Raw genomic sequence first — 19,285 nt, 5'->3', positions numbered from 1 at the left:
CAGCAAAATCTCCTGGTCTCAGAAATGTTGCCTCGAGAGTTCCCTGGTGGTCCAGTGGTTAAGAATCTGCCTTGCAATGCAGGGGACACCGGTTCAATCCCTGCTGCAGGAAGATCGCACGTGGTACAGCGCAGCTAAGCCCATGCTCCGCAACTACTGAGCCTGTGTTCTAGAGCCAGGAGCTGCAGCTACTGAGCCCTTACTCTGCACCTGCTGAACCCCCGAGCCCTGGAGCCCGTGCTCTGCAATAGGAGAAGCCCGTACATCACAACGAGAGAGTAGCCCTTGCTCTCCGCAACCAGGCTCAGCAACAAAGAGCTTATTACTTAAAATAAATAATTTTTTTAAGTGTTGTTTCACAGGCACCGATACAGTTTTAAGTCCTAGAGAAGGAGGCCTGTTTTTCCTGAGCCTGTTTCTGCCTTGTTCCCAGGGAATAGCCTGCTTTAAACAGAACCCCTCTGTGGTGGGAGCTGACGGGTGAGACTGGACGGTGACGTCCTTGGTGCTGGAAGCGGGGCCGGCTGCTGTACTCAGACGCACTTTACTTACCTTTTTCTTGTTTCCTGTTTCCTCCTCCTTATTCCAGGCCTCGTCTAGGAACCGTCATGCACCGGGTCATTGGATTGGGGGTTCTTTATTTTATCTTTGCGGCTGTTGAAGGCGTGATGAGAGTCATTGGGGTAAAAACTGCATCATTCCACTTGCACTTTTTTTTGTTGTTGCTGTGAAATACGACTTTACTTTCTTATCTCCTGAGATGAATTTTTAAAGATAGGAAATTTGTGAAAAGGGCTCAATTTTGAGTACTTCCCCCACACCCTGTGGACTATTTCTCTTTTTTAATATGTCCTGAAAGTAAAAGGCTAACCAGAGCAGTTTAAAAATGATGCGGTTTTTGAAGGCACTGCCTGGTGTCACCCTAGGAATGATTAATAGTCCCATCTCAAAAGCGTTCATGGTTATTCTTTATGAAGAATGTTCATCTTTATCATTATACAGTCTGAACACGTTCATTTCTTCCTTAACCCTTCATTTAAACATGTGTAAGTGAGCAGAAAGTTAATTTTACCTTCTAAGCATGCAGACATTACATGTCTTCGCTCTTTTAAGCGTCAGGTACTTGTCCATTTTCCCTGACTGGTGGGCTCAGTATTGAGGGGACTCAGTGGCCCTACTCGTGGAGGAACCAGGAGGAGGTAGTGTTCTAGGGAGGAGTGGCTCTGGCAGCCAGGGCAGCAGTAGTTCACCCCAGAGAAGAGCGAGTATTTGTATCTGCGAAGACCACTAGATGTCTAGGTCTTGGTTTTCCTTCCTGATATGTTTGATGATGACTTAGTGATTAAGGAGCTTATTATTTATTTATTTATCTATTTTTGATTCAGAGAACTGTGTAATTTTTACTAAGACGTCTTTTGGGTTAGATAGTGAAATCAGACCATTGTACACAGAGTGAATAATCTGTACATTGCCACATACATTTACTTCACATAGTTTGATCTGACGTTTTAAAGACAGGCATTTGTCCAATAATGTTAAAAACCTCACCCTCCTTCCAGTGTCTTTGACATACATGCATTCTGGGTTAGAGACACCTCTCTTCATCTCTGACTCCTTGAAAGGTGCATTTATTATTACTTTTACATAACAGTGAAGAACTTTCTATTTACATACATAATTCATAGAAAGCTTATCTTTGCTGGGAAGAAAATAGAAAGGATAAACATCCCACAGGTAGATGATGTATTTCTTTACACTTTGACGTGGTCAGCATCTTAGATGTGGCGGTTTTGGGTGTGATTCTCTGTCAGCTCTTGAGTAGCGTGTGCATCCAGGCTGTGGTTTCAGCTCCTCTTCCTTGTTTTACCTTTTTCACATCCTTTCACCTGCGAGGGGAGGAGGAGGAGCCCATTGCTTTAGAAGCCGTGGCTGCGCGTTTGGTGAGGAGAGGGCAGAGAGAGAAACGGTTGACCTGAGTTGGGCGGGACGTGCTGTGTTTTGCTTGCCACTCCATAGCGCAGTTTTACATTATCACTAGACAGGCTGAGGACAAACTAACATTTGTGGCTACTAAAACAGATAAATTCCATGTGCTCAAATACAATTCTGTTAGGCAATAAAATCTTTTATATAGCCTTTTATAAAATGATGAGAGGAGATAAACTGTTTTTCTTCGTCAGATGATTATTATAATGAAATTTTTACGTTCAGATTTTTTCCCTATTTTTGTCTTTCAGGGTTCTAACCATTTAGCTGTTGTCCTTGGTGACATCATTTTAGCACTTATTGACTCCATTTTTGTATGGTTCATATCCTTTACTGTGTCCTAAAGTAGTTTGTTGTTGTGTCATCAAAATCATACTATCTTTAATTTGTAATAGTAGCAGAAGACATATAATTATGCATTATAGGAATTTAGTTGAAGATGAAAAAGTAGCAATTCCTCAATTTAAAAATATCTTTATTTTTTCTATTAGTTTAGCAAACTTAAATGAACATACTGAGGAATCAGGTAGAGGAGACAAGTACTTAACGAGGAGCAACATAGCAATAATAATTGCCATTTTACAGAGGTGCTGTGCAAACAGGAAAGAGAAATTAATTGCAGGCTGACAGTCCAGAAAGACTTCACGGAGATGGTGACATTTAAATTGAGACTGCACGGACAAATGGGAATTTACTAGGAGAAGAATTAGGGTTTCCCAGGGGCACTAGTGGTAAAGAACCCGCTTGCCAGTGCAGGAGACATAAGAGATGCAGGTTCGATCCCTGGGTTGGGAAGATGCCCTGGAGGAGGGCACGGCAACCCATTCCAGTATTCTTGCCTGGAGAAGCCCATGGACAGAGGAGCCTGGTGGGCTACAGTCCATAGGGTCACAAAGAGTCAGACACGACTGAAGCAACTTGGCAGGCACGCACAGGAAAAGAACTGGGGGAAAAGCCTTCTGGGAAGATATGAGGGGACCAACTTATTGGGAGCAAGAAAATATAGAGACAGTGGCAGAATATCTCAAACCAGCTTGCCTGTGAGTACCACGTGTGGGAGAATCTTAGAAGGTGGGGCCAGAAGGGAAAGACAGAAGGACATGCTTGAGAGTTTAGAGTTCTTCGAAGGCGGAAAGTATCAAGGAGTTGAAGCTGCACAGGTGAATGGCATGATCAAACCTTCTAAGAGAGAACTCAAGGATGACTTTTTAAAAAATGCGTCAGAGGACTTGCGGTCCAGTGATTACGACTTTACCCTGGGAGCTGAGCAAGTACAACTGCAGGGGAGGTGACCTAGCTACTGGGTCTCCCTGGTGGCTCAGTGGTAAAGAATCCGCCTGCCAACGCCAGAGACTCGGGTTTGATCCCTGGGTCAGGAAGATCCCGTGGAGGAGGAAATGGCAACCTACTCCACTGTTCTTGCCAGGAGGATCCCGCAGACAGAGGAGTCTGGTAGGCTGGAGTCCATGGGGTCATTAAGAGTTGGACACGACTGCGACTGAGCACACAGGCAGACTAGCTACTAGCAGGGCTCAGCATTGCCATCGCCAGCCTTCGTGTCTTCTCTTCTGTCATTGCATGTTTAGAAAATGAGCTTAAGATATCTGTTCGGTTTGGAATTATCTTATTTCTAAGCTTGGGTATGCTTATGTGAGGGAGCATGTGTTCCTCCATCAACTACTTGAGCTACAGACTTTGCATTTTAAAAACCTATGTTATCTTTTCTTCTGGTCATTTACACATGTGTGTTTCAAAGAATTCTTGCTCTTAACCACCCATAAGGTAGTTCATTGGGAAAAACACACAGTCATGCAAATTGGCCCAAAATTCCAGAGAAAAGTGGCTATAAAGGCTCTAATTCCATCTGGATTTGAATGAGGGTAACTTGCCATCTTTATGGATAACTTTGGCTTTGATCCAACACGTCATGAGCCAGATTCAGGTGGGGAGATACAGAAAATAAGGGGAAAGATTTAGCTTGCTCAATTACTGATATTTTTAATTAAGATGTTAGAGATCAAAGTCATAAAGATATCCAGAAATTGAAATTCCCTTGGTTTGCATTTTATGGTGAGAGGAAAGGAAGTTCAACCTGAATTTCTGATGTCTGCTCTTAGATTGCTATTCTGTAGTTTTCATTACTGACATGAAGAGTCCACTTTCTCTGTACACAGAGGTAGTGGGTTTCCTAAATGATTACCAATGACAAGCAAAGAAGCAGGACCACATCCTGACAGAATCAAATGTTGGAATCTTGACCATGCTTCCTTTGCTTTCAATGAACCTAATCTAGCTTCTTCTGTAAGAATCTGATTCTACCTACAGTAATAGAAAAAATAGCCTGAAAATGCTAAAAAGCTGTTGCCTCCTGCCTCTCTTTTCCTGCTTGTTTGTTTTATTTTATTTTATTTTTTGCTCTTTTGCTGCAGGCAAATGATTCTGACCTTGTGCTTCTGGCCAGCCTCCCTCTGTCTCTTCTTGACTCTGGCTTGTGCTGGTGGATATCCTTTTCCAACCACAGCAGCAGCACGTGCAAGGTGACTCTCCCGTCAGGGTGGTGGGGCCTGCATGCTTTCATTACTGCTTTAAGAGTATTGGGTCTTGATCATGTTTATTGAATAACGAGTATTTCCATGTCTGTAAGTCCTGACAGCAACCTTAATTGGTTGAATTGTGTTCTGATACAAATTGATCTTCTGTTGCAACTTAATGGGTCATTTGTGTTATTCATTTGTTAAATTGTGTCCAACTCTTTGTGACCCCATGGACTGCAGCACATCAGACTTCCCTGTCCTTCACCATCTCCCAGAGTTTGCTCAAACTCAAGTCCATTGAATTGGTGATGCCATCCAACCATCTCATCCTCTGTCTCCCTTTCTCCTCCTGCCCTCAATCTTTCCCAGCATCAGGGTCTTTTCCAATGAGTCAGCTCTTCGCCTCAGTGGTAAAGAACACACCTGCAATGCAGGAGACACAGGTTTAATACCTGGGTTAGGAAGATCCCCTGGAGGAAGGCATGGCAACCCACTCCAGTATTCTTGTTGGGAGAATCCCATGGAAAGAGGAGCCTGTCAGGCTATGGGTCCATGGGATCACAAAGAGTCAGACATGACTGAAGCGACGGAACACAGAAAAATTGAAAAGCAGCTTTGGTAGTTTTAGGACTAAAATGAAGTTTTTGATTAATGAAGTATTGGGAATTTAAAGAGGAGGCATAAATAAATCTAAAATGTGCCACTTACATTCCCCTTTGCTCAGCTCTGTGATGTATGTTCAGTGGGTGATCCCTACACAGGGCTTGGCAGGCTGCAGAGAAAGCTGCCCATGTTTACAGAGCTCTGGCTTGAGCACAGCCTCACTGCTGAGGAGCCAGTGGACAGGTCTCTCTCTGCTTCTTCATATCTGACAATGTCACTGTTTACCTGAGCCCTGTGCTGCTGGAAAATAGCCACCCCGAAGACAGCCTCCACCCTTTGGTGTTTGGGAAAAGGCTTAAAAGCTGCCTTTCCCCATGGGACTTCAGTGAGCTTCCCAGGTGTTCTCTTGTTTACTTACGACAAGGCCAGATACAAACCTGTATACCTACTGACTACTCTGGACAAAATGTCAGACCGCACCAAACTGACTAAGCCTTCTCCTTCCCCCAGGTCCCTGAGCTTTCATCCACCCACAGCCCTCTTTCACAGCCCTTCCTGAGAACCTACAGGCCTCAAGGAAAGTCATAACCCCGAGCATCTGGCCTGTCAGGCCACCCCCTGCCCACACCTGCCACTCTCGAGTCCTATCTACACCTCCTTACAAAAGCAAAGGGCTTCCCTGGTGGCTTAGTGGTGAAGAACCCGCCTGCCAATGCCAGAGATGCAGGTTCGAACCCTGGGTTGGGAAGATATTCTGGAGAAGGAAATGGCAACCCACTCCAGTATTCTTTCCTGGAAAATCCCATGGACAGAGGAGTCTGGCCAGCTATAGTCCGTGGGATCGCGTAAGAGTTGGACATGACTTCCAACTAAGCAACAACAACAGTAATAAAAGCAAAGCCCTTCCCTGCCTGGCCTTTGGGACTCCTACAGATCTTACCGTCAGAATATTCTCCATACTGCAGTAATCTCTTGAATAAATTCTCTCCTTACCCAAGTCCAGATTTATTTTACTTGACATATTTCAGTTTTTTTTTAAATTTGTAAAATGGAATTGATAGATGACATGACTTCTTAATTATGATCATTCAGAGTGTAGAATGAGAATAGACCAGAAACAAAAAAATAAGAAACGGAGACAGAAAACCACAAGCCGAATGGCACGTCCTGATGGCGTCTGCACCTAGCATTTAGTCTGTGTCCTGCTCTGTCCTGTGTTTCGAGAACTTGGCACTGAAGGAACACAACGTAGGTCTTGTCCTTACGTTCTTTTTCCTTCAAGTTTGTTTACTTAGTTCAGACAGTGGCACATTGTACAACAAAATCTGTAATAAAATTGCTATCGTGATTATACGTTAGTGGAGAAGACATTTTCTGTGTTTTTATTAGTTTTAAATTATAGGAACTCTGTGTAGCAGTAGTTTTGGAAATGTAGCAGAAGATTCTTATTTCATTTTTAATCTTAACTATGTATTATTATTTAAAATTTTTCCCTTAACTCTTTTTCACATTTTTATAAGTTTGGCACAAACTATGAAGACTCTCAGGCTAAGAAAGAACACAGTAAAATTTTCTTTATACAGGCACTTTACAAATACCCTCATCTTTGCCATACTGGGTAAGTTATCTGATTTTCTTTTATAATAAATTATTTTAGTATTGTACATGTCCCTTCAGAGGTTGACTTTTTTTTTTTTTTGGTGTGTTTCAGCATCTGTAGTGTTTATGGTGTGGACAACTAAGACATTTAGGTTTGCAAAATGTCAATCAGTAAGTATAATCTTCCTGTGTAAACAGTTCTCATTTTTAATTGTACTCTTTTATTTTGTGTAAGTTTGAAGAGTTTAGTTTGTGTTTGTAGACCAAGATAATTGTAATAGACATATTCCATTTACTTGGAATTATTTTGTGCAGGATTAGAAAAACATTTGTCTCCTTTTAACAAGTCTGAAACAAAGTTCCTCCTAAATCTCCGTTTCCAATTTTGCCCTTTTCTCAGCTTCTTTTGTTGTATTCTGAAAAGGAATCCTCTCCCTGAATAGTCTAAGGTAACAGGAAATTGTTTTCTTCCAGCACACAGTGTGACCGGGTTGCTTTGCATCTAAGTGGGATTCTAAATCTTAAGCCCGACATGTTCCTAGGATTTTATACATGTTTATAGTATACTCATCATGAACATTCAGGAGATATTCTCCTTGGATTCTCTAGTTAGAAGATATATTTCTTAGACTGAAAATATAAAAGGCCCTTCTGGGGATTTCTTGATTTGGAAATAGCCTGTAGTTCTATATTGGTTGTTGTTCAGTCGCCAAGTCTGACTCTGCGACCCCATGGACTGCAGCACGCCAGGCTTCCCTATCCTTCACTATCTTTCAGAGTTGGCTCAAACTCACGCCCTTTGAGTCGATGATGCCATCCAACCGTCTCATCTTCTGTTGCTCCCCTTCTCCTGCCCTTACTCTTTCCCAGACTCAGGGTCTTTTCCATTGAGTCAGCTCTTCCAATCAGGTGGCCAAAGTATTGGAGCTTCAGCTTTAGCATAAGTCCTTCCAATGAATATTCAGGGTTGATTTCCTTTAGGATTGACTGGTTTGATCTCCTTGCTAGTTCTATATAATTATAAAGAGCCCTGTGAAAACCCTGGACTTCTGCTGCCTTAGGGAAAATTTCACGAGAGAAGAAACTCTTCTTGTCTAGAAAATAAATTAATTGACCTCTGAAGCCCTTTTCAGCTCTAATTCTTTTCATGATACTGTTTAATTTGTTAGGGTTTTATTCACTGGATTGATTATAAGGCTCAACTAAGCATTAATATGGATTTTAAGATAGAATTTCTTAGTTTTTATGTTTCTTGAAAAAACACGTGCTCATTTTTTTTGAAGACTTACTGGTTGGAAGGATTTCTTTAGTACTTGTCATTATATACTATTTCAGTGGGAAATCTGTTTATCAAAAATTAACTTTTCCTGTTTGAATCATCCTTGTTCTAGGACTGGATGGAACTCTGGGTTGATGATGCATTTTGGAGCTTCCTTTTCTCACTTATTCTTATTGTAATAATGTTTTTGTGGAGACCATCAGCAAATAATCAGAGGTATCTTACATAGTTGGGCAAGGATTTTGTTCATCTTCTGCTACAATGTTAGAAAAGCATTTATAGAAACCAGAGAAGTAGTTGTTGCTGTTAAGAGGTATACAGTCAAGTGGGGAGACAAATATAACAGAAGGAAGACAGTGAAAGGAGAGATACGGGGGAGAAAGGGGTCTCCCCGCAGGAAGAGGGAAGAGGGGTCCCTGGAATGACTGTTTCAGGTGTAAACTGAGCATTGAACAGGTTTAAACACACTAGTAAAACTGCTCCTTGTTTTTTATTTAGATATGCCTTCATGCCTTTAATAGATGATTCTGATGATGAAATTGAAGAATTCATGGTAACATCTGAAAATTTAAGTGAGTGATATGTTTTCTTACTAAATAACCATTGTATCTATTGTAACAAAAAAATACTGTGTCTCTACCTGTGATGCAAGGTCAGCAACACTTTTTTTCCTGTAAAATATTTTTAAGACTGTATCTGAGGAAAGCTCTATTACAGTAGACAGTCACAAGAAGAAAAGTCAGTAATTAAATTTTCCAGATTGTTACTGTAGTTGGAGCTTTTGTTTGCTCTTCATGTCTAAGTATTGAAGTCAGTATACTTGTTTTCCACAAGACAGATTTGGTATATATTGTACTTAGCTCCCAAATAATATTGATAAATCTTCTTAATGATGATTGCTAAATTTCTCGTAGCAGAGATATTAAAATTCAGTGTGTTGGTTTTGGCTCCAGTAATGATGGAATGAATTGTGTTGGACAGTCTTCCTGCTGATAGCTAGAATAAACTCTGGACAGAATTTTTTTTTAATTAATTGTTTAAAGGCACTGGAGAGCAATGAAAGGCAGGCAGAAACTGGAGGAACTTTCATGTTGAAAGAAAAGAGCCGCACTTAATAAGTTCCACATTTGTAGAGCTTCAGTCCAGAGTGTGTGCCCGGTCAATGAGACAGGCTGGAGCTCAAGCAGATAGGTGTAATCTCACGGATGCAAGGAATTGGAGAGTAAGCTTGGAGCTGTAAGAATGCCTGGAAATTGAGGGAAAAGAAAAGAGAGCCACAGAGGAAGAAATTCCACAGTCTTTAAAAAGTCTATCTAATCTTGTCTGATGCCTGAAAGGGGCATTTTGAGACTCCAAAAGGCCAGGGGGAAAACAATAGCTGTTTGGTTAAGAAGCAGAACAGAAATTTCAGCACATGCCCACTGCAGAGTTTGAAATTCAAGGGCTACTTCTTAGAAATAAAGACCACAGTCTGGGACTACTGAAATTTACCCTAGGACTAGAGCTAAACTGAAATAAACCCTAATAAAATCCGAAAGCATGTCCCCCAAAGATTAAAGTGATCCAGCCATAATCTGAATGCCTTCTGGAACAAAACACTTCTCAGAGATAAGGGAATCCAGAATCTATAAGATACCATTCTCAATGTCCCATATACAATGATAAATTACTAGACAGGGAATGAAACTGGAAACTGTGACCCATAGTTAAGGGAAAAATCAGTCAATAGTGACCTAGAAATGGCCCAGATGTTACAATTAACAAGAAAGACTTTAAAAATAATTGTCATAAATATGTTAAAGAATCTATGGTGCTTTCAAACTGTGGTGCTAAAGAAGAGTATTGAGAGTTCCTTGGATAGCAAAGAGATCAAACCAGTCCCTCCTAAAGGAAATCAGCTCTGAATACTCATTGGAAGGACTGATGGTGACGCTGAAGCTCCAGTACTGTGGCCACCTGATGCGAAGACCTGACTCATGGAAAAGACCCTGATGCCGGGAAAGACTGAGGGCAGGAGGAGAAGGGGGTGACAGAAGGTTAGATGGTTGGATGGCATCACTGTCTCAATGGACGTGAGTTAGAGAAAACTCTGGGAGATGGTGAAGGATAGGGAAGCCTGGTGTGCTGCAGTCCATAGGGTTGCAAAGAGTCGGACACAACTTAGCGACTGAACAACAACAACAAAGAATCTGTAGGAATAGATTGGTGAAGGCAAGAGAAATTTCAGGAGAGACATGGAAACTAAACAAAAAAAAAGAAGAAGAAGAACCAGGTAAAAATACTAAATATAGAATATCAGAAAGACAGTGGAAGTGAAGTCACTCAGTCACGTCCAACACTTTGTGACCCTGTGGGCTGTAGCCCACCAGGCTCCTCCATCCATGGGATTCTCCAGGCAAGAATACTGGAGTGGGTTGCCATTTCCTTCTCCAGGGGATCTTCCCGACCCAGGGATTGAACCCGGGTCTGCCACATTGCAGGCAGACACTTTACCCTCTGAGCCACCAGGGAAGCAGAACATCTGAAGTAAATCCATAAAATAGGATTAACAGTAGACAAGCAAATTGGATACAACCAAGTAATAGCATCTGTAGACAAAGCAAAAGAAATTTTTCAAACTGAAAACCAGAGACAAAAGGCTAGAAACAAAATGAACTAATTTTTGTGACCAGAAAGACAGTATTAAGCAGTCTGCTGCTGCTAAGTCATGTCAGTCCTGTCCGACTCTATGCGACCCCATAGATGGCAGCCCACCAGGCTCCCGTCCCTGGGATTCTCCAGGCAAGAGTACTGGAGTGGGTTGCCATTTCCTTCTCCAGTGCAAGAAAGTGAAAAGTGAAAGTGAAGTCGATCAGTCGTGTCCGACTCTGAGCGACCCCATGGACTGCAGCCCACCAGGCTCCTCCGTCCATGGGATTTCCCAGGTAAGAGTACTGGAGTGGGGTGCCATTGCCTTCTCCGATTAAGCAGTCTAACAGGTACATAATGGAGCTCTCGAAGAGGAAGAATGAGGCATAAAGAATATTTGAAAAAATATTGGCCAGAAGATTTCCAAAATTGATCAAGAAACAAAAATGAAACTGACTGAAGGAAAAGCACTGAAAATAGTACATACATGGAGAAATATAAAAAGTCACTGTTTTTTAAAAAAAGTCTTTTAAAAGTCAACTAACTTTTTGTAGCAAAAATAATGTGAGATTTATAACATGTAGACATGAAGTAAATGAAATCAATATTGTATTATAGTTCTTAATAAAGTAGTAAAGCAAATTTGAATACTAAAGCAAAATAGACTTAAGTAACCTATTTTGATACTTAAAATAAATGCAAGTGGACTAAATACTCAACAGGAAGAGATTGTCAGATTGTTAAAAAATTATATGAAACTCAGCTGTGTGATGTTTACAAGAGACACCTCAAAAATGTCACAGAAAGGTTGAAAGTATGGGAAAAGATAAACCATGAAAACAGTAAGCATCAGAAAGCTAGTGTGGCTGTGTAGTGTCACTTCTTAATGATAAAAGGGTGAAGTTATCAAGAAGACATTGTAGTCCTAAATGTGTATATATCTAATGATATCTAATATCAAATTTTGATTCATGAATTTTGAAGCTCTAAAGAAAGATACAAATAAGTTGATATTTTAACACTTTCTCTTCAGTGATTAATAAGACATGAAAACATATGTGTAACAATGTACAAGAACTGAATAAGGCCATTGACCTTATTGATTTGATTGATGTTTATAGAACATTACATTTAGCAACTGAAGATAAGTGTTCAAGTCTGCATTACATAAAATAACCCATGTGAGCGGCCATTAAAAATGTCTCCATATATTTCAGTAGTTATAATCACAGAGTGTTTATGGTCACAATGGTTAAATTAGATGCGGAACAGTATATCTACAAAATAAACAAATGTTTAGAAATTAAATAATACATTTCTAAGTAACTCATGGATCGAAGGAATATTAAGTATTTCATAATAAAGTGATAATAAAAACAAAACATCACATTTTATAGGATGCAACTAAGCCAATTCTTAGAAAATTAATAGCTCTAAGTGTCTATATTACCAAGAAAAAAAAAAGACATATAAAATCAGTGATGATGTGTTTCCATCTTGAGAAGCTAGTAAAACAGTGGCAAATTAAACTGGAGTAGTTAGAAGGAAGGAAATAATCAAGTGAACTGTCTACATCAATGAAATAGAAAACAGAGAGAGAGAGAGAAAATCAACAAAGCCAAATGTAGTTTCTTTTAGAAATGATGAATACAAATGGATTAGCCTCTAGGTAATCTAAACCAGAAATAGAGACAAACAATATAGCAAGACAAATTTCCAACACTGGAAAAATAGAAAGACATTATTATAGTAAGAAAGTAGGTTGGGGTATTATGAAGAAATTGGGCATTTGGATAAAATGAACAAATTCCTTGAAAAATACACTTAAGAAACTACCCTAATCTAACCCTATGCCACTAAATTGAAATAGCCCTATATCTCTTAAGGAAATTGGATTGAAGTTTAAAATCTTCCCATAAAGCACCAGACCCAAATGGCTTAACTAACCTTCAGATACTTAAGGAAGAAACATTCTAATCTTACACAAATTCTTCAGAACATAGAGCTGGTAAGAATATTTCCTAACGAATTTTATGAGGCCAGCACAACTCAAATGCCAAAATCGAACAAAGACAAAAAAGAAAAAGTTACAGGCCAATATCACTTATGAGTAGAGACATAATATTTCTTTAAAAACATGAGTAAATAAAATCTAGCACAGTATTGAAAGGTCATTATTGTCAAGTGGACTTCACTCCAGAGTTGCAAGGCTGTTTTAACATTTGGAAATCAATCAATGTAATTCAACTAAAAAATAAGGAAGTAAAATGACGTAATTATCTCAATAGGTACAGAAACACGTATCACAGAGTTCAGTACCTACTCATTTTTTTTTAATATAAAAGCAATCCACTTAGCAAACAAATTATAGAATAGTATGAAAAAACACCACATCTGAAATCATACTTAGTGGTGAAATGGTGAATTTTCTTCCAAGACTGGAAACCAGGTACAGAGATAACTGCTCACCACTGTGACTCAACTTCACAACAGGAGGTCAAGAAAGGCAAAGCCCACAGACCAGCCCGAAGAATACAAAGGCATGAAGCGTGGAAAGAAGGAAATCTGTTTGTATTGGTAGACAGCAGGGTTATGTGTGTAGAAAAGCCTAAGAAATCTATAGGAAAAAAACACAGCAGAGCTAATAACTGAATAAAACAGAAACATAAGATGTATGTCCAATACACAGAAATTAGTTGTTTTTTTACATACCAACTGGAAATACTTTTTAAATGAAATTTAAAATATGATTTACAGTAGCTTCAAAAATAAAATATTTAAGAATAAATTTAATGGAAAAAATGTGCAAAACTGCACTGAAGAATACAAAACAGCGCCAAGAGAAATTAGAGGTGAGTGTAGAGCTTTAACATGTTTATGAATTATAGCTCAGTATTATTAACCCATCACTTCCCCAATTGATATGTAAAATAGATTCAGTACAATCCCAATTGTAAGTCTAGCTGACTTTTAAAACAATGGTTAAGCAGATTTAAAATTTGTTTTTGTTGTCGTATCTAACTCTATGGTCTGCAGCCTGCCAGGCTTCTCTGTTCATGGGATTTCCCTGGCAAGAATACTGGAGTAGGTTGCCATTTCCTTCTCCAGGGAATCTTCCCGACCCAGGGATTCAATCTGTGTCTCCTGCATTGGCAGGTGGATTCTTTACCACTGAGCCACAATGGAAACCCTTTAAAATATATATGGAAATACAAAAGATCTGGAAGAGCCTAATCGTGCTCGTAATTACAACGTAGATCTTGAAGCATTATGCTAAGTGAAAGAAATAAATTATGAAAGATTGTACGTTATATGATGCTATTTACGTGAAAAGTCCAGAATAGATCAATCCATGGAGATAGAAAATAGATTAGTGTCTGCTAGGGGCTGGTCGGAGAAGGCAATGGCACCCTACTCCAGTACTCTTGCCTGGAAAATCCCATGGACGGAGGAGCCTAGTAGGCTGTGATCCATGGGGTTGCTGAGGGTCGGACACGACGGAGCAACTTCACTTTCACTTTTCACTTTCATGCATTGGAGAAGGAAATGACAACCCACTCCGGTGTTCTTGCCTGGAGAATTCCAGGGATGGCGGAGCCTGGTGGCTGCCGTCTGTGAGGTCACACAGAGTCGGACACAACTGAAGCGACTTAGCAGCAGCAGCAGCAGCAGGGGCTGGTGGAAGGAGTAAATTGAGAATGACTGCTAATGGGTATGGGAGGTGGTGATGAAAACCTTCTGAAATTAATAGTGGTGATGATTGCATAATTTCGTGACTGTCCTGAAATCCACAGATGTGTACCCTTCAAAATGGTGCATTTATGCTGTGGGAATTATGTCTAAATAAAATGAAATTAATGGACTTAACTCTGATTTCAAGACAAAAATTTTAAGTTATACTAATCAAGACAGTATGGTATTGGCAGAAGGACAGAGATGTATCAGAGTATCGAATAGAGTCCAAGAGATAGATTAATAAATTAGGAGATTAAATGTCAGAAAACTTAAACAGAAGAGTCCAGAAATAAAGCAGCACATATTGTTCAGTGGATTTTGTTGTTGCTTCAGATTATTTTACCAATGCAATAACACTTTGAAGAATGTACTTGTCAATCAGCTCAGTCATGTCCAACTCTTTGCGACCCCATGGACTGCAGCACGCCAGGCCTCCCTATCCTCACCAACTCCTGGAGTGTACTCAAACTCATGTCCATTGGTTTGGTGATGCTGTCCAACCATCTCATCCTCTGTCGTCCCCTTCTCCTCCTGCCCTCAATCTTTCCCAGCCATCAGGGTCTTTTCAAATGAGTCAGCTCTTCGCATCAGGTGGCCAAAGTATTACAGTTTTAGCTTTAACATCAGTCCTTCCAATGAACACCCAGGACTGATCTCCTTGCAGTCCAGGGGACTCTCAAGAGTCTTCTCCAACACCACAGTTCAAAAGCATCAATTCTTCAGTGCTCAGCTTTCTTTATAGTCCAACTCTCACATCCATACGTGACTACTGGAAAAACCATAGCCTTGACTAGACAGACCTTTGTTGGCAAAGTGATGTCTCTGCTTTTTAATATGCTGCCTAGGTTGGTCATAACTTTCCTTCAAAGGAGCAAGTATCTTTTAATTTCATGGCTGCAGTGATTTTGGAGCCCAGAAAATAAAGTCTGTCACTGTTTGCTCTGTTTCCCCATCTATTTGCCATGAAGTGATGGGACCGGATGCCATGATCTTAGTTTTCTGAATGTTGAGCTAAGCCAACTTTTTCACTCTCCTCTTTCACTTTCATCAAGAGGCTCTTTAGTTCGTCCTCACTTTCTGCCATAAGGGTGGTGTCATCTGCATGTCTGAGGTTATTGATATTTTTCCCGGCAATCTTGATTCCAGCTTGTGCTTCTTCCAGCCCAGCGTTTCTCATGATGTACTCTGCATATAAGTTAAATAAGCAGGGTGACAATATACAGCTTTTATACAGACAATATATACTCCTTTCCTGATTTGGAACCAGTTTGTTGTCTTTTACTAGTGCCAAATTAATTCCAATATCATAGGTTTTTGAAATTAGAAGTCTCTTTATAGAGTTATAAAATGTGAGGACTCTCTTGCCTGGGAAATCTCATGGATGGGAAATATTGATATTTTTATCGATATATGATAAATATTGAATATTGTTCAATATTATCAATATTGAAATATTGATAAATCCCATGGACTAGAAATATGGACTCTTGCCTGGGAAATCCCATGGACGGAGGAGCCTGGTAGGCTGCAGTCCATGGAGTCGCTAAGAGTCGGACACGACTGAGTGACTTCACTTTCACTTTCCATTTTCATGCATTGGAGAAGGAAATGGCAACCCACTCCAGTGTTCTTGCCTGGAGAATCCCAGGGACGGGGAGCCTGGTGGGCTTCCATCTATGGGGTTGCAGAGTTGGACACGACTGACGCGACTTAGCAGCAGCAGCAGCAAATGTGAGGCTACAAAGGAAAATGTTATTTTATAATTTTATGTATTTCTATAATGTTTCTCATTACAGCTGAAGGAATAAAATTAAGAGCCTCAAAAACAGTTTCCAATGGAACAGCTAAATCTGCTACTTCTGATAATTTTGTGAGTATAATATATATTTAATAGTCTTTAATACTTCAGAAATCTGTATGAATGTCACGTTCATCAACCTTCCAGAGAACATTTTTCACTAGTTTTTTGTATGAAAGTAAATGTTACCAAGTAGTGGTACTAGTTAAGTCTGACCACTAACTGCTGTAAACCCTTACTTTTCTGTACATAATTTTATTTCTTTGTTCTGACTGTACCGGGTCTTGGTTGCTGCTCAGACTTTTCTCTAGCTGCAGTGAGTGGTCTCTCTGGTTGCGGCGCCCAGGCTTCTCTTGTTGCCGAGCACGGCTCTACGCACGTGGCTTCAGTAGCTGGGGCTCCGGCTCTCCAGAGGTCAGGCTTAATAGCTGTGCTACATGGGCTTAGTTGTTCCGTGACATGTGGGATCTTCCTGGATCACGGATTAACCCCGTGTCTCCCGCACTGGCAGGTGGATTCTTCACCTCTGAGCCACCAGGGAAGCCCCTTGCTTTTCATGTGTTGTCTGTGGACCAGAATTTCAGGCGTGTACCCGACCAGCTGGATCTAAATCTGCTTTTTAACAGGATTCCATCGATGAGTCCTATGCATATTAAAGCTCGAGATGCTTTGTTACAGTAAAAGTTTGTGTTAATTTTTCAGCATTTTTAAGTGATCTTTGAAGCCATTTCAGATGATGTTTATCTGTTGGAGGAGGAGTGTTAAACCACATAAGTTTGAATAAAATGGTAAAATGTAGGCTAGAAATGAGTTTTTAGATGTTTTATGCATATTATTTATACATAAAGTGGTAGTTATGAAAGTAATTAAAATGTAAATGCCTGTCATACAGCTTTGTGTTTGGCTTTCTTACCTCTGTTGTGGTTAACAAGGTGTAAGAGTTTATGAGCACACCTAAGTCCTGACAGGATGGATGCTGTATGAACAGTTTCATTAGTTGGATTTGGTAACTTCTCTAATTTTTACTTTTGGTAATTAGTAATTCTTTAAAGTATGTTCTTTAAATAGTTTTATGGTAATTTAACTAAGCTTTTAAAAGTACAGGGGTTTTGGGACTTCCCTGGCAATCCAGGGGCTGACTCTGCCTCACTGTAGGGGCACAGCTTCTATCCCAGGCCAGGGAACCAAGATCCCACTTGCTGCATGGTCAAACAAGTGAAAATAAAGTACAGCGGTTTTATTTATCTGCCTTTAGATCTATTAAACCCTCAGCTTGCTAAGAAACTTTTCTCTTATTTTACGGATTTGTCTCAGTTTATTTTATTTTTTATTTTTTTTTCTAATTTTATTTTATTTTTAAACTTAACATAATTGTATTAGTTTTGCCAAATATCAAAATAAATCCGCCACAGGTATACATGTGTTCCCCATCCTGAGCTCAATTTTTGCACATATAGCAAGGGAAAATGCTTTCATTTCTCGAAATTGTGTAGCCAGCTCTCGATCAGAAGTTTGGAACCTTGTTTTTCTTGATTGACTTATTTCTCCCTGAGATTCACACAGAGAATTGGGTTCCTATTAGTATTGGCTCAGTTGCTTTTTCTCTCTCTCTAGGTGAGCAAGATATCTTTAATGCTAGAACCAGAGGATTCCATATAGCCAATTTGTCTTATTTCACATTGTAAACCAAAATATTCAGTATACCTTTTATTTTTCTTAGTCTCAGTAAAATGACTATAAGCACATTTTCTGTAGAAAAAAAAATGTAGGTACCCTAAGTGAAAGTGTCAGTCGCTCAGTCATGTCAGACTCGGCAACCCCATGGACTGTAGCCCACTAGGCTCCTCTGTCCGTGGAATTCTCCAGGCAAGAATACTGGCGTGGGCAACCATTCTTTTCTCCTGGGGATCTTCCAGAGCCAGGGATTGAACCTGGGTCTCCGGCATTGCAGGCAGATTCTTTACCATCTGAGCCACCAGGGAAGCCCCCAGACTGACTTGCTTTTTTTTTTCTTTTTTCTTTTCTCCTGTAGAGAAATGAGCATTAAACACAAACAGTTGGAGTAAATAGGCTTTTATAAAGTTAGAATATCTCTACCATCAGCTTTTTCTTTTGAAAAATTGTAAAATCATGATACAAAACGAGCACAGTGGCCGTGATGAATCTGGAAGCAAAACAACGAATACAAATCAGTATCCATGCTGCTGCTTATCTTACAAATCAGCGCTTTTTATTTCTACTGTGGTTTTTCAAGACAAAAAAATAACGCCTTTGCATCTAACTAAAACCAGAGAAGTACAAAAATCCAAAGTCCAAATGTTTGTTTGACTATTTAAGAAAATCCTGGCATAGTTTCTGTGTGGCATGAGTGAAGTTCTTAGGCTATGTAGAAATTAAAAGAATGTCATGCATTTAAATGTAAATGCTTAAATTATGTATATGTATTCTATTTCAGAATTCTGCGCAAATGCTAATATGTAAATGTTTATTTCTACAGAGTGAAGATTTGAAATGGGTGGAGGAAAATATTCCCTCTTCATTCACAGATGTGTAAATATCCTCTGTTAAAGTTTGAATCTAATATTTAGGCTGTAGTATAAAGGGATAATTTTCATACTTTCTTATGTGCCTTTTAAGCCTTTTTCCTCTGTGTGTTTCTATGGGCCCCCATCACTAGTGATGGACAGATTAACTTCATGCTGAAATGCAAAGAAAACATAGCCCTGCCTTGGCCTGTCTTTCTTCTTTCCTTTTCAGTGCACAACAGCTATTTTAATACTCCTGCCCTGTAACCAGCTCCTTTTTTTATTTAAGTTTATCAGGGTCAGAGTCGTTTTGTTTTCCCTTTATAATATGGAAAAGTTCAAACTTTTTTAGTTTAAACACATGTAACCACAATAACATGTAGCGTGGGAATGCTTTTGGAGGAGAAACATGAGCTTAGGAAAGCGAGTGCAGAGGAAGCCTGCTTGGGACTTGGAGCCCTTTGAGTTCTTCTTTATCGGTGTCTATATCTAACCGCAGTCCCCGGGCTGCAGACTAGTGTCTGTATGTAACTGCAGTCCCCGGGCCATGGACTGGTATTGGCAGGAGGTGAGTGACGGGCAACTGTGAGAAGCTTCA

The 19,285-nt window shown here is 39.9% G+C and overlaps 1 protein-coding gene across 5 annotated transcripts in view; it reads left to right on the top strand.

Annotated features, from left to right (window-relative positions):
• TMEM87B (transmembrane protein 87B) overlaps nt 1–19,285 on the top strand; it is a 51,115-nt gene that overhangs the window by 25,372 nt on the left and 6,458 nt on the right. For 4 of the 5 annotated variants that reach the window (XM_061431419.1, XM_061431423.1, XM_061431422.1 and 1 more), the window contains exons 10-17: nt 590–683; nt 2,238–2,311; nt 6,635–6,741; nt 6,835–6,893; nt 8,114–8,217; nt 8,500–8,573; nt 16,161–16,234; nt 18,660–18,712. In XM_061431419.1, the coding sequence (XP_061287403.1) occupies nt 590–683; nt 2,238–2,311; nt 6,635–6,741; nt 6,835–6,893; nt 8,114–8,217; nt 8,500–8,573; nt 16,161–16,234; nt 18,660–18,712 (639 nt within the window). Of the gene's footprint in view, nt 1–589; nt 684–2,237; nt 2,312–4,415; nt 4,490–6,634; nt 6,742–6,834; nt 6,894–8,113; nt 8,218–8,499; nt 8,574–16,160; nt 16,235–18,659; nt 18,713–19,285 lie in introns of all 5 variants that reach the window. The other variant, XM_061431420.1, reaches the window with a different exon arrangement.

This window comes from Bos javanicus, chromosome 11, assembly GCF_032452875.1.
Source record: "Bos javanicus breed banteng chromosome 11, ARS-OSU_banteng_1.0, whole genome shotgun sequence".
In the NCBI taxonomy this organism is placed as follows: Eukaryota; Metazoa; Chordata; class Mammalia; order Artiodactyla; family Bovidae; genus Bos; species Bos javanicus.
This window is presented reverse-complemented; position numbering and strand designations above follow the sequence as displayed.